Genomic DNA, 13,395 nt, shown 5'->3' on the forward strand with positions numbered 1-13,395 from the left:
TGAAAAGGAGAACACCGTGAACGATATCATGGAGGTAGAAAAGTAGGTGTTCATGAGACAGGACAAATATGATAAGTTTTATCAAATCAGGGCTAGCTGGTTCTACTATTCAGCACAGATTACCACCTCAAGATAACCTCTGAATGATACTGGTGTAGCACCTTCTAGTGTGTGCTAACAGCAGTGAGAGTAGATAAACTGTACTCTGACTCCTGTTACACGGTGAGTCTGTAATAGGGTTACAAGATTATGGGGCTGGGGGGGGGTGCTGCCTTGCATATTTATGGGACTTCAGCCAATCCCCAGGAGTGGGCTTGGCAGGGGACTGGGAAACCCATAAATGGACATGGACCTTGCCAGCAAGGAAGATCGGATGGAAGATGGAGAAGCAGTGCTGAGGGAGGCTGTCGGTGGCCCTTGAGGGACCCCTTCCCCCACGGTGGGTTTACCTCAGGCTGGAGCTCGGGAGGCTGGCCTGGAAGGATCCCACCACAGAAGGCAGTTAGAGGTATTTAAGCCGAAGAGAGCAAGGAGAGACAGTGAATAGATTAGCACAGTGCAGGGACAGACAAGGGGAGAAACTGCCACCTTTGGCAGATCTCTCATAAAGCCAGCGGTGTGCCAAGTTTTCATCCGACCTTGCCCTGGAGAATCTCCATGTGTGTGTGTGTGTGTCAGTCGGGCAAGACTGGGGCAGAGAGACAGTCAGCAGGACTAGGTAGAAAAGCAGCCAGGTGCAGCCAGGTGGGCTAGTATTCTGCAAGCAAGAGGAACTGGGATCAGTATCCACAGGAAGGCAGAAGGAGATGTGTTATGCTTTTCACTCCATTTGTGCTACTTTGTCAAAGGGACTGAAAGTTCCTGCCTGTAAAGGGCCTTTGCTGAACTAGCGACATACTGTTAGTTCGCTTCAACAATGAACCAGCAGGAGTGTGTGCAGTTGGAAGTGAGAAGAGGAATCTGTAAATAGGGAGGAAGTTGTCCCTGAAGTTCTGTTCATTGTCACGCTGGGCATCCCATAATCCCTTACCCTATCCAAATAATCATCCCATTATAAAGCAACAAAACAAGCTGGGTGAAAGAAGGAATTGCAGTGTGATTGGCTGTGCAGCAGTGGTGAACCCTAACTTCAGCAACTTCTACGAGGGTAGTGCTACACTAGTACTAATTCTTTGGTCTGGGCCACATTGTTTAGCACTAATCATTCTCCTTTAGGCCTTTAGATGAGCTTTAAATATGCAGTTGTTGGAAAGATTTCAGATGAAGTAATGCAGCAGTGGAAGTTCCTGTCATTTAAGGACAAACTAAAAAAGTTATATTTTGGCAGTGAGAGGCATTTAGCGCAGGAACATAAAACATATTGAAGGAATATCAGTTATTGTCTATGTATCTTAAACTTAACATGAGGAAAGAGTTTTTCTCAGGGCTCAGCATTATTAATAGCTCCCTTTTAAAAAGCTGTGTGTATGCAACATTTACTTTACATTAACTCGCAAAGGTGTTGTTCAGTAATGCTTTAGAGCTCATTTCTAAAGCATGGAGGTAAAGAAATGGAATAAATACATCTGTTTAGTTGTCTGGGCAGTGCATTTACTTGTCTTTGATATATTTTACACATCATTTATGAAATAACAGCTGTTGTGCAGATTCACTGCACAGAGAGAAAATAAATGCTGTAGCAAATAGAAACCAATCAGATGCAAACACCTAGCAATTTATTCCGTAGTCTGTGGAAAGCTGCACCCCACCGCTTATCCATCCTGCCTCCAGCCACTCCTTCCTGCCTGTCCATCTTGCCTCTAGCTGATGCTTCTGACCCATCTTGTCCAGCCTCCAGCCACTCCTCCCTACCCATCCATCCTGCCTCCAGCCGCTTCTGTCCACCTATCCCTTCTGCCTCCAGCTACTCCTCTCCTACTCTTATAATAGCATGGCAGCAACGTCATTTGCAGCAATGACATAATTCTTCCACTATGTACACACCTGCTAGCAGGTCCGTTAGTCGTTTGGGAAGCCATAGCGATTGCGTAACCTGCACTTTAGTAGCGGGGGAATTTAATATAGGCAAGTTATTTTAAAAAAAACATAGATTTATGATTGCCTTACTTTTCTGTATTTTTTTTAGACTAGTTACCGTATTATTATTTTAAGTGTATGGAAAATGAACCATCTGAGAGGGTGATAAAATAACACATTGTGGGATAAATTAACAATTGTTTAGACTTTCAGCCATCCAGTACATTTCATGCAAAAAAAAAATATATATTTTCACAGCTAAACAATAGTTACGTTTGTGATCTAAACTAAAGATGTTCTAAGGCTTACTGTTTTTTAATAGCCATATACTATAGGACACATGGTCTTTAGATTTTTAATCATGAGGTATATGCATCTACCTTGGCTGTTGGACGCTGGCAAAAAAACCTTGCATCAACATCCCCTATATAACCCCTTTCACTCCCAGCTACATTCGTTTTTTGCTACTGTCCTTAGGTGATGGACCTCTTCACGCTACTGAAAGAACCTTACTTGTTTACTAAGGAGGTTTTTTACTCTAAGTTGATTCTCCTTTCAAGATTCTAGGCTGCATTATAGCCATTATAGCTTCTTCTGCAGCTTCTGGATCAGTTGACTCTACGGCTCAGCCTTGGGGGACTGTACCCAGACCTCGCTTGGATTAAGATGGAAAGCTGGCCTCTAATATTTTTTTGGGGTGCTGGATCTTGCATGGGCACTCACCTTGGGATGTGATGCATCTAATTGAGTTTGTCACTGGGTGCTGTACTGGTCCATGGCTGTGGTCTGTTGTTGGTGGAGCCCTGTTCCTTTATGCCAGCTGTGGAGGGTGAAGCCAGCATGAGAGTCTCACCCAGAGTGCAAATACATCTGCAGCAGTAAGAGCAGGGCTTATACCCATTATATTTGTCCTGAGGTGCTGTTGCTCTTATGCCTAGGCCATAAAGGACCTTTAGGCTGTGACACAGTATGTTACAGCTTTCAGCGGGAGTCAGTTTGGAGTCATTTTTTGCCTTTGTTGCATCTGGCACTATTGCACCTGTACGACCTAGTTTCCAGTGACTACACTAAACATGTGTGTGCCATTTTCTTTCTTTTGCCATGCCTTCTCTCAGTCATCACCAGCAGTTCCTGGCTTCTTACTGTACAAAACAGCACAGCAATCTTTGGATTCCTGTTTTGGTTCTGCAGCTTATGGTGTCTGGCACAGAAGGCTTGCCAGCAACAGAGGTTGTGAGTGCCTCTGGAGACACTTTTTTTGCACAACACATGGCAGATCATAAGCGTCAGGGTTAAGGGTCAGATGGCCTCACTTGTTCAAAGTTGCATGACTTTGGGTGTGGGGGGGTTAGTCTATCTCCACAAAGCCCTGCTACCCTCTGTTCAGGTAGTTGCCCCTAGTCTGACTTCCTGTCTTCCTCTGAGCACTCGACTGGGCCTTCAGTCATACAGCCTTTCTACTGCTTATCTGGTGAGGCGTTTTATGCTCAAGTGTCTGATTTAATGGTCAGGATTTCAGTCCTTTTTAGAAGCAATAGATAACAGGGATCACAAGCAAGCCCTTTCAGTCTCCCCTCCTGGGTCAGCCCCTGACTTTGCCTTGGCTGAAGATGCACTGCCTGAGAAGGAGGTAGGTGTGGAAGATCCTTCTTCACTTTCTCAGAAATTAGATAAAGACAAGTCGCCTTCGACTGAAATTTCATCTAAGCTTAGGAATACTTTTGCTTCAATTATTGATGCTGTACACTCTTGTTTAGTGTTAGAGCAGCCAAAGCCTGCTCACCCCAATGTCTCCTGAATCTGTTTCCTACAATTGCCCAAGTCTGCTTAGACCTTACCCAGTCCACTCGCTCTGAAGGCCTGTCCTATATGACCGGCCTCACCCTGAAAAGCTGATTGTTTCTATAAATACATTTTGGTCAGCAACATTTTAATCTTACAAAACTGGACGGTCCCTGTAGGGACCCCATCATCTCTTTTTTTTAAGAATTGTATTCTGGGACCCAGTGGGCAAAAGGTTAAAGGCTTTTTTTAAGACCCTTTTTTTCTTGACAGGTCCTTTCATGCATTCTGCAATTGCGTCCATGGCAGTTTGCCAGACCCTTGCTGTCTGGAATAACTGCAAGGCCAGAGACTCTAGCTTCATCTTAACAGATCCCTCTGTTTGTCACCAGCTAGAGCTTTTACCTGTGGCTTTATGCTACTGTGAAAGCTGGTGGATAAATTTCGCTACACCTCCAGTATGAGCCTTCTCTTCATCCACAAGAAGTGGAGTATTATTTGGCCCAAATGCTGGTTAGAAGAACTCCTGTGATTAGGGAAAGTTCCTTTTGTCCTCTCAAGTCTCCAGCTCCAAGTCTAGGACTAACTGTTGTCTGAAGATGTGGTCATTCAAGCCTGGCTCAAAGCCATTTTCTCAATGATGAGGGTGTCCACACTTGTCAGAGCCAGTGGGGGGAGTGCCTGTGTGCTTTTTTTGGCCTTCTGGTCCCAGAAAACATCAGATGTTTGAGTCTAGACTGTTATTTCTAGGGACTACAAACTGGAGTTTTGAGTTCTGCCTTCACCGTGCTTCATGCCCTCAAACCTCACTCTCCACAAAGATAGACCGGTCAGCAGATCCTCCTCATAATGTTAATTGTCACAGTCCCACACGAGGAGAGCTTTCAGGGTTTCTACTCCAACCTGTTCACAGTTCTAAATCAACCACCAAGGAGGCCGAGTTGCAGATTTTGGCCCTGTCCACATAACAGGTGTGAAAAATATTTCAAGCAGTCTTTCTCAGAGTCTTAATCTGGTCGAACGGCTCTCCACCTGAAGGTGTTCTAAGCCCTTTGCTACAGGGGAGCGATGCTGCACATGGATCTTTTGGCATGCAGATTCAACAAAAAATAGGTTTGTCTCCAGGTCCAAGGACCCACAGTCCCTCAAAGTGGATGCTCTGGTGACTCCGAGGGATCATTTCTACCTGATCTATAGCTTTCCACTCTTCAGATCCTCCCTCTTCTGCTTTGCGGAGTTGAGATGGAGGACATTCCGGTAATTCTCATCACACCAAACTGGCATAGGAGCATGTGGTATGCTGACATACTCAGTCTTCTGGCGGACTGTCTGTGGGCCCTCCATGATCACCTAGACAATCTGGTCCAGGGTCCAGTACACCATCCTACTTCTTGATTGCTGGCTTAAACACCATGGCTGGTGAAGCCCAGGTGCTAGGGGACAGGGGCCTATAGGATTTGGCTACCAAAAAAAACTCTTGAAGGCTAGAAAGCTTACTTCTTGAAAGTCTACCTTCACATCTGCAAACTCTATTTTGCATGGTTTCTGACTAGAAAATGTTGTCCTTGGAAGTACTCCATGGCATGCAACCTATCCTTCTTCTAGTCTGTTCTAGATCAGCATCTGACCTTAAAGCAATACTAAACATGCACCGTTTGATTTACATTGTCCATTCTATTTTTGTGTGTGGATGATGGCACTGTAATTATTTTAATTAAAAAAAAAAAACTTTTTTCCTAATCGATATACAGCTGTCACATGACCCAGATCTTCCCCAGCCTGTCTGCAGGGAATCTCGGCCTTGCCTATTTTGTTTCAGAGACCATTAGCCTCTCATTCCTTGGTTAAAGTAGTTGTAAAGCCAAAAGGTTTATTACCTTACTGCATTCTTCAGCCACCCCAGCCCCTTTCCCAAATACCTGAGCCCAATCTCGATCCGGTGCTGTGCCCGAGAGCAGCAGCACTGCAAATCCATTGTATAGAGCAGGTATGCCATGTTTTTCATTTTAAAAAAATAGTACTTTTAGAATAATTTTAAAGCCCTTGTGCAAAGTGTCGCACACATTTTATCCCCTCACAATCCCCTGTAACTCAGTGGAACCCTAATCTGCTAATTTCAGGCCTTCAGAGACTGCCCTTTCAAATCTATTGGGGATATATTCTCTTATCTGACCTTACTCACAGTGTAGTCTTTCTCATGACTGTCACCTCTGTGTAGAGGATCCCTGAGGTAGCCAACAATCCTTTTCTAGTGCTATGCAAGAACAAGTTAGTCCTGTGACCTAAAGCCTCTTCCTCCGTAAGGTGGTTTACCTTAACCAGGACATTGTCTTTTCCTCTTTATGTCCTGCTGCAAAACATCCCAAGAAAATGTGATATGGTTTATGCTGTGAGAGTCTACTTAAGCTACAGCATCTTTTAGGCAATCAAATTCCCTCTTTGTGCTTCCTGAAGGTTCCCACAGGGCTTCTCACTCCACTATTGCTAGGTGGATTAGGCAAGCACTTCCTTCCCTGTTAATGTGCACGCTACCAGTTTCATTAGTACTTCATGAACTTTTCAGCAACAAGCACCTGTTTCTCAGATTTTCAAGCCTGTCACCTGGTCCTCTGTTTACACATTTGTTAAGTTTAATGGATGTTCAGACTTCTTCTTAAGACAGTTTCGGGCTCTACAAGCTGCTATATTAGTTATGTGGATGCCTTCTTGACCCTTTTATTATGTGGACTTGTTGGAGTTTGTTTTCCTGTGCTTTCCTCCTCTTTATTGAAATGCTTTTGTGTGTCCCATGCTTAGACTAAAGATCCCTTGTCTGGTACTGCCCAACGAAGAAAATAGGATGTTTGACTTACCCGCAAAAGCTTTTTCTTGGAGTACAGTACAAGACGCAGGGTTCTGCCCTCTATTCTATGGTCTCCCTATTGCTTACTACAAAACTGAAGCTAGCTTGGAGTGGGAAGCGTTAGATAGGGGGTGCAGTGTCCAGTCACCTGAAAGTATCATATAACCCATGGTTAAAGACTAAAGACCTCAGTCAGTGAATACAAAAAACAAGTATAATTTGTAGAAGGTCATGATCTTTACATGTCCTGCCATATCAGATGTTTTACTAATGTACATACAAATGCAGTCATCTATTCTTTGCCTAAGTTGACTGTACATACCAGGGTCCACAATCTTTAATTTCACAAAAGAAAATTACATGAACTTTAAAGCTCTTACTCTAGATACCTGAACAGATGGTTTGATATACAGTAGGTCTTTGCAATGAAGGAACATAGAATTAAGAATGGAAAACTTTTTTTTCTGTTGTTTTCCATAGCCCTAGTACAGCCGCAACACTTGAAGCTGAAATCCAGCACCATTTAGTCTAGTTATGTACTTACACTGGGAGTGAGTTGATCAGCAATATTCAATGCAGACAAACCATACCTACTCAAAGGGCATAGTAAATTTGTGTCACAGAATTCAAAGAAGTAAATGTGTGGGGATCTTCATAAAAAAGTATACAAACTTCAAGATTGTTCAGATTAATGTAAGTTGTCTAGAAATAATTGAAAAACAGTGTGGAAATGAATATATGATTTTAAAGTTTGACCATAGATATGCTTTTTTTTAATGTGGATAGAGTAGTACACTTTCTCTAGGTTGATTTTGAAACATTTTGATGTATCCCAAACATGGCCCTCTTTTTTTTCTTGTAATCTATATTTACTCTGTTTTCACTAACTTTCACTGCTATACTAGGCCTATTTTCTGTGACTTTCTAGGTGGCAGAGACACGGCAGGACTGGGTGGAATGGGTGGTCCATATCGGTTGGATGCAGGACACAAAGTCTACCAGGTGTCACAGGCTGAGAAAGATGCTGTACCTGAAGAAGTTAAAAGAGCTGCTAGAGAAATGGCAGAGAAGGCCTTTAAACAGAGGTAGGTGTAGCTTTTGCAAGAATGTAAGTGTATACAAACAATCTAAATATATTGGTACTTTCACCATATTACTTTAGTTAATAGTTAAAATAAAATAAAAAATAGTTTACGTAGTGTCCAAATTTCTCAAATATCTAAATATGGGTTCTGTGTGGAAGCATCTTACCGGGTATGTATAGCCTTGATGAAATTTCACATTTTAAACATACATCATCAGTAACATTCTTGGCACATCTGGAAGACCTCCGCTCACTTATAATAAACCCGTGTGTAAACATACCTATATCTGTGTATGTTAGGATAATTTAAAGGGTGACAAATTTAAGGTGTAAACACAATCTGTCATACACCTAAGAGTGATGGTGACAAAATGTGACTTTTCCGAGAGCTGTACATTCTATAGTTAAAAAGAATCCTCAAAGTGGAAAAAGCAACACAGGCTCATGTGACACTGTTCCTGAGTTTCCATTTAGAGAATGCCTGTTGCATCGGTTCTGGACTAAGTAAGAGCAGCAGAATTCGCAGCAGCTCAGCAGACATACAGATCATTTCCACAGAGTGCTGATGGCTGCTCAATAAAGAATCTTCTTGCCACCTGGTGCTAAACTGCTACCTTGCCTGCCCTTCATTACATCCAGCATGTCCAGCTCTGTCAATCTCAACTACATCCTGCTGCTGTGAGCCCAGAGGGAGTGGTTCCTTTGTATTTTCTATTGCTGCATAAGAGGAGGCAAAGATGCCAAAAGGCAACGAAAGAAAACCCAGCTCACATTGGGATCACCAGATGGCAAGTAGTCCCCAGATTTCCTTCATAAGAGATGAATACTCTGTAGAGGGGGATGGGAGAATTGTGTTTCCTGCAGGCTGGGTATGCATTTCTCCATTCCTTCCCATCCAAATCACATACAATTACAGTATATCCCTTCCTCGCCTCCTCACCCCCACAAACAATAAATCCTTTCCAAGCCACCTCACCCCAGCCCGCAGTGTTCCGCCTGGTCACCTGACGCCCTGTTAACAGTGCATTCCTACATGGTCACCTCACTTTCTCCCCTCACTAACAGCGCATCATCTGGCCACCTTAGTCCATGTTGTGACAGTAAATCCCTCCCCAGCCACCTCACCACAACTTACTTTTGGCCACCTCATGCCCCGCAAACAGCGTAACCCTCCCTATCCCAAGGAGGAGATCACATGAGATTCCTCCCTGCCACCTTATCACAAGCACAAAGTGCATCCCATGCCAACCACCTCACCTCCTGCTCAAAACACATATTATCCCAGCCACCTCAAACCAGCTCAGAGTGCATACCTTTCCAGCCACCTCACTAGATATTCATTCCTCCCCCGCCATCTTGTCCCCTAGTCACAGCACAACATTCATGGCTGCCTCCCCCCCCCCCCCCATCCCCTCTCACAGCACATCTCTCAGTACATCAATCTCAGCCATCTCATTACCTACTCACAGTGCATTTGTTCCTGCCAACCAGCATTAACCATAGTCCCCACTCCACCATTCTAACCACCTCCTCTGCTTCTTCAGTGCAATCTGCTACCTCTGAACACCTGCATACTGCACTTCTCTCAGACAATAAACTCCACCATACAAGTGTACACTCTAATTTCTCTGAACCCTTGCCGCCTGCACACTACACACCATTCTGACAATAAACTCCACCATACAAGTGTCCACTCTTCTGCCTCTTATCTTCCACCACCAGCACACTCCACACCACTCCACTCTGACAATCAGCTCCAAATACAAAAGTGACAACTCTGCTGCCTCTGAACCCCTGCCACCTGCACACTACACTTTGCTCTGACAATAAACTCCACCATACAAGTGTCCACCCTTCTGCCTCTGATGCCCCGCCACCAGCATACTCCACTCCACTCTGACAATTAGCTCTACCCCACAAGTGTCAACTCTGATGTTAATAATCCCCCACCACCAGCACACTACTCTACTCTGACATAAAAATCCACCATACAATTATTCACTCTTCTGCCTCGGATCCACCAGCACACTACTCTACTCTGACAATAAACTCCACCATACAAGTGTCCACTCTTCTGCCTCTCATCCCCTACTACAGCACACTCCATTCCACTCTGACAATCAGCTCCAATCCACAAGTGTCCACTCTTCTGCCTCTGATCCCCTGCCACCAGCACACTCCACTCCACTCCACTCTGACAATAGGCTACAACCCACAAGTATCCACTTGACTGTCAACCAGCACACTACTCTGACAATCAACTCCATGGACCCCAAAAGTGTCAACTCTGCTGCTCCTGATACTCCACCACCTGAACTATACACTCCTCTCTGACAAACAGATGATCAGTCAATTGAGACATTAACCTACTAAGTTTTTAAAATAATGTCAGTATCTTAAACAGTGGTATACATTTGTGAGTTCCAGAAAGTCCAGATTCTAGTAGCCGCAATAAGATATAAAATATGAGTTGAAAAGAAGGATAAGTGTTGGTAATATGTGTAGCTTTCTATTGTAGTAACTTATTATTTAAAGGAGTTTCGGGTGGAATGAGATAGGGTTTAATCGCTCATCAGGTCTTTACTGCTGCCTGTGACCTGACAATTTCTCTCTATACCTATAGTCAAGTTACGACCATTGGGCCACTGCTGTGAGCCAGACATCTTAGCTACCCCTTGGAAGTGAATTCTACTAATTTGCCTGAGATCCAAGCTGCACTCTGATACCCATGTAATTCTGTGGTATTTGTACTAAATGACACAGTTGCAGTAGGTTTTCACACGTGTTGAGGGACTTCTGTCTTTATATCAGGGCTACATATTAAGACCTGTAAAAGATGTGCTTCATAAGAAAGCAATCTGCTTACATGTGTATAACTTTACATTTTGTAGTGCAGCACTAAACAATATTAGGCTTCTTCTGTCACTCAACCATACTTAAACTGTGTACTCAAATGATATCATGACCTTGGAATGTTTAGTGTGTGTGATGTAAACTGTTTCACTGTTGAGGATGGATTCCCATAGAATTGAAGTCCCTTACTAGAAAGGCCATTGGAGGCCAGGGCTAGTCTCCGTCAGTGGGTGTGGCAGCAGCTAACCTTCAGTTTGACAGTGTGCCTTGACAGTAGTGCTCCTGACTTTTCCTCAATTATGCAGCTTAGCTAGAATGAACTAGCTTCCAATTGAAATTCGAGCCAACATGAGTATTACATTTATTGGTTTGGTGTCTTATTATTGCATGCTCAGTAATATTATATATTTTCTTTTTTAGATTGAAGGAAATTCAGATGAGTGAATATGATGCTTCAACATATGAGCGTTTCTCAGGGGCGGTACGCAGACAAGTACAGTCTCTTCGAGTCATTTTGGATAGTTTGCAGGTAAACTGCTATAACTGAGTTTAATAATGTAGAGAAAATGTTGGTATACTGTATATAACTAAAACAACACATGTTTCTAAATAGTTAAAACATTAAACTTATTAATGCATACAGTTGCTGCAAAATGGCTGTGAACCCTTTGAAATTACCTAGACCTCTGCGTGATTGGTTTCTAAACACGGTATGACATTTTTTTCATAGTAATTATTACATATAGTGTGGTAAAAAAGGAAAGTTTTTATTTAGCATATCACATTAGTTAAAATTAGTTATTGCATTAGCCCTGCAGCTCAGGGATCTGAGATTAAAACCCATCTACATGGAATTTATATATTTTTCCCTTGTTTGTTAGGGTTCTCCCTGGGAGCTCCTCTCCCCTCTGACAATTCAAAAACATAATACAAGGGGCATTCAAGTCAAACCAGCACTTTAAATTCTACCTGTATAAAAAGAGATGCTAGCTTTGCAGTAATACATGCAGTAGTAAGTGGCAAGTGTGTCCTATTACTGATAGGCGTCGCACATGTCGCGGGCCAATCCAGAGACCATTAAGCAAGATGGCAGACAACAGTGTTAGTGTGTGTATGGATCAGTGTGTGGTGATGATGTTTCTTGTGAACAAAGGCGTAAACAAAAATCTGCGGATATCTACAGAAGGCTTCAAGCACAGTAGGGTGACGAGACAGTCAGCCGCAGTAAGACATTTGAATAGTGTAAACGTCTCAAAGATGGCCGTACATCCGTACGTGACGATCCCAGCTGTGGTGGTTCCCAGACCACAGCAGTCATTCCTGTGAACTTTCAGAGCGTGGAATACCTGATCCTGGATAATTGATGCATAGCCTGTTGTGAAATTGCACAAGAGACGAATCTTTCTGTTATGTACTGATGACGAAGTGAAGCAGGCTGTCCTAGGATGGTTTAATCGTACTGACAAATATTTCTATGCTGAAGCTTTCCAGGCATTAGTTAAACACTGAGTGTATAAATGTAGCAGGGGAGTATGTTGAAATATAAATGCAGTTTTCACTCCTTGAAATTTGTTCTTTTTATTTGAAGATTGGGCTAGACCATTTATTCAACCAAGTACTTTCAGACTGTTCACCAAATAAAATAATAAACTTTGGCATAACTATAATTAAATCTAACATGTACATAGTTTATTTGAAAAGCGATATTTTTTTAAGTTTAAATTTACAGAAGCATTGAACGCACATTTAACTTGCATAATTATACTTCATTGTTTATTCATAGTTCAAACATTCCAGCATACAATAAACCGGTGTGTAAACATATTCAAATATTAATTTTGTAATCACAGATCTATTTTATGGCTCTCTTTACCAAACAGTATATTATTTCTAGTCACTTTTCCTTTTTCAGATCAAAATTTTAGGTCACTAAAACTAAGGACGCCAAAGAAATCACCATTCGTGCTGATCAGTTATCAATTAAATTCTCTCTTTCATATCTCTACTCTAGTATGGAGTAAAGAAAAGGAGAAGTTGACAGGTTGCCAGTGGTAACAAGAACAGCTCTTTATTTCAGCAATGTTTACTGAGAAATCTTTTATGAGGTCTAAAATTAAACAACAGTGTCACAACAACAACAACAGTGTCACAGTCTAGCCTGCAGTCCTCTGCTGGCTAATTTCTTACATCCTTGCTGCAGTGGTTCTGCTAGATCTGTGATTCCATGCGCATGTGCTGCTGGCTTAATGTTATATAATGTTATAATGTTCCATGTAATACACATGTATATAATATACGTGTGTGTGTGTGTGTGTGTGTATATATATATATATATATATATCATTACATATCTGAGTGCGGATTCCCCCTCACATCACGGTCCTCAGAGACCTCCCCACTTACATCAGGGTCCCCAGAGAGCCTCCCCCTTACATTAGGGTCCCCAGAGAGCCTCCCCCTTACATATGGGTTCCCAGAGAGCCCATTCCTTACATCAGGGTCCCCAGAGAGCCCCTTCCTTACTTCAGGGTCCCCAGAGAGCCTCCCCTTATGTCAGGGTCCCCAGAGAGCCCCCCCTTACATCAGGGTCCTCAGAGAGCCCCCCCTTACATTGGGGTCCCCAAAGAGCCCCCCCCCTTGTCTGCAGCAAATATAAAAAAAACTTCTGCTCACCTGGGGGCCAGGGGAAGCAACAGGACTGTTTAACCACTCAGCTCAAGTACTTACCGCTTGTGGTGATTCAGATCAGACTGGGCTCCGGGAACCGGGCTCCATCCGCTCAGCTAGTGACCAGGGGAGGAACAGGACTAGTTAAAGT

General features: G+C 43.0%; 1 protein-coding gene across 3 annotated transcripts in view; it reads left to right on the forward strand.

The window, feature by feature from the left end:
• VWA8 (von Willebrand factor A domain containing 8) overlaps positions 1–13,395 on the forward strand; it is a 686,916-nt gene that overhangs the window by 624,033 nt on the left and 49,488 nt on the right. For all 3 annotated transcript variants that reach the window (XM_073614208.1, XM_073614207.1, XM_073614209.1), the window contains exons 40-41: positions 7,569–7,725; positions 10,998–11,106. In XM_073614208.1, the coding sequence (XP_073470309.1) occupies positions 7,569–7,725; positions 10,998–11,106 (266 nt within the window). The remainder of the gene's footprint in view (positions 1–7,568; positions 7,726–10,997; positions 11,107–13,395) is intronic.

This window comes from Aquarana catesbeiana, linkage group LG02 (genome assembly GCF_042186555.1).
Source record: "Aquarana catesbeiana isolate 2022-GZ linkage group LG02, ASM4218655v1, whole genome shotgun sequence".
NCBI classification, from domain to species: domain Eukaryota; kingdom Metazoa; phylum Chordata; class Amphibia; order Anura; family Ranidae; genus Aquarana; species Aquarana catesbeiana.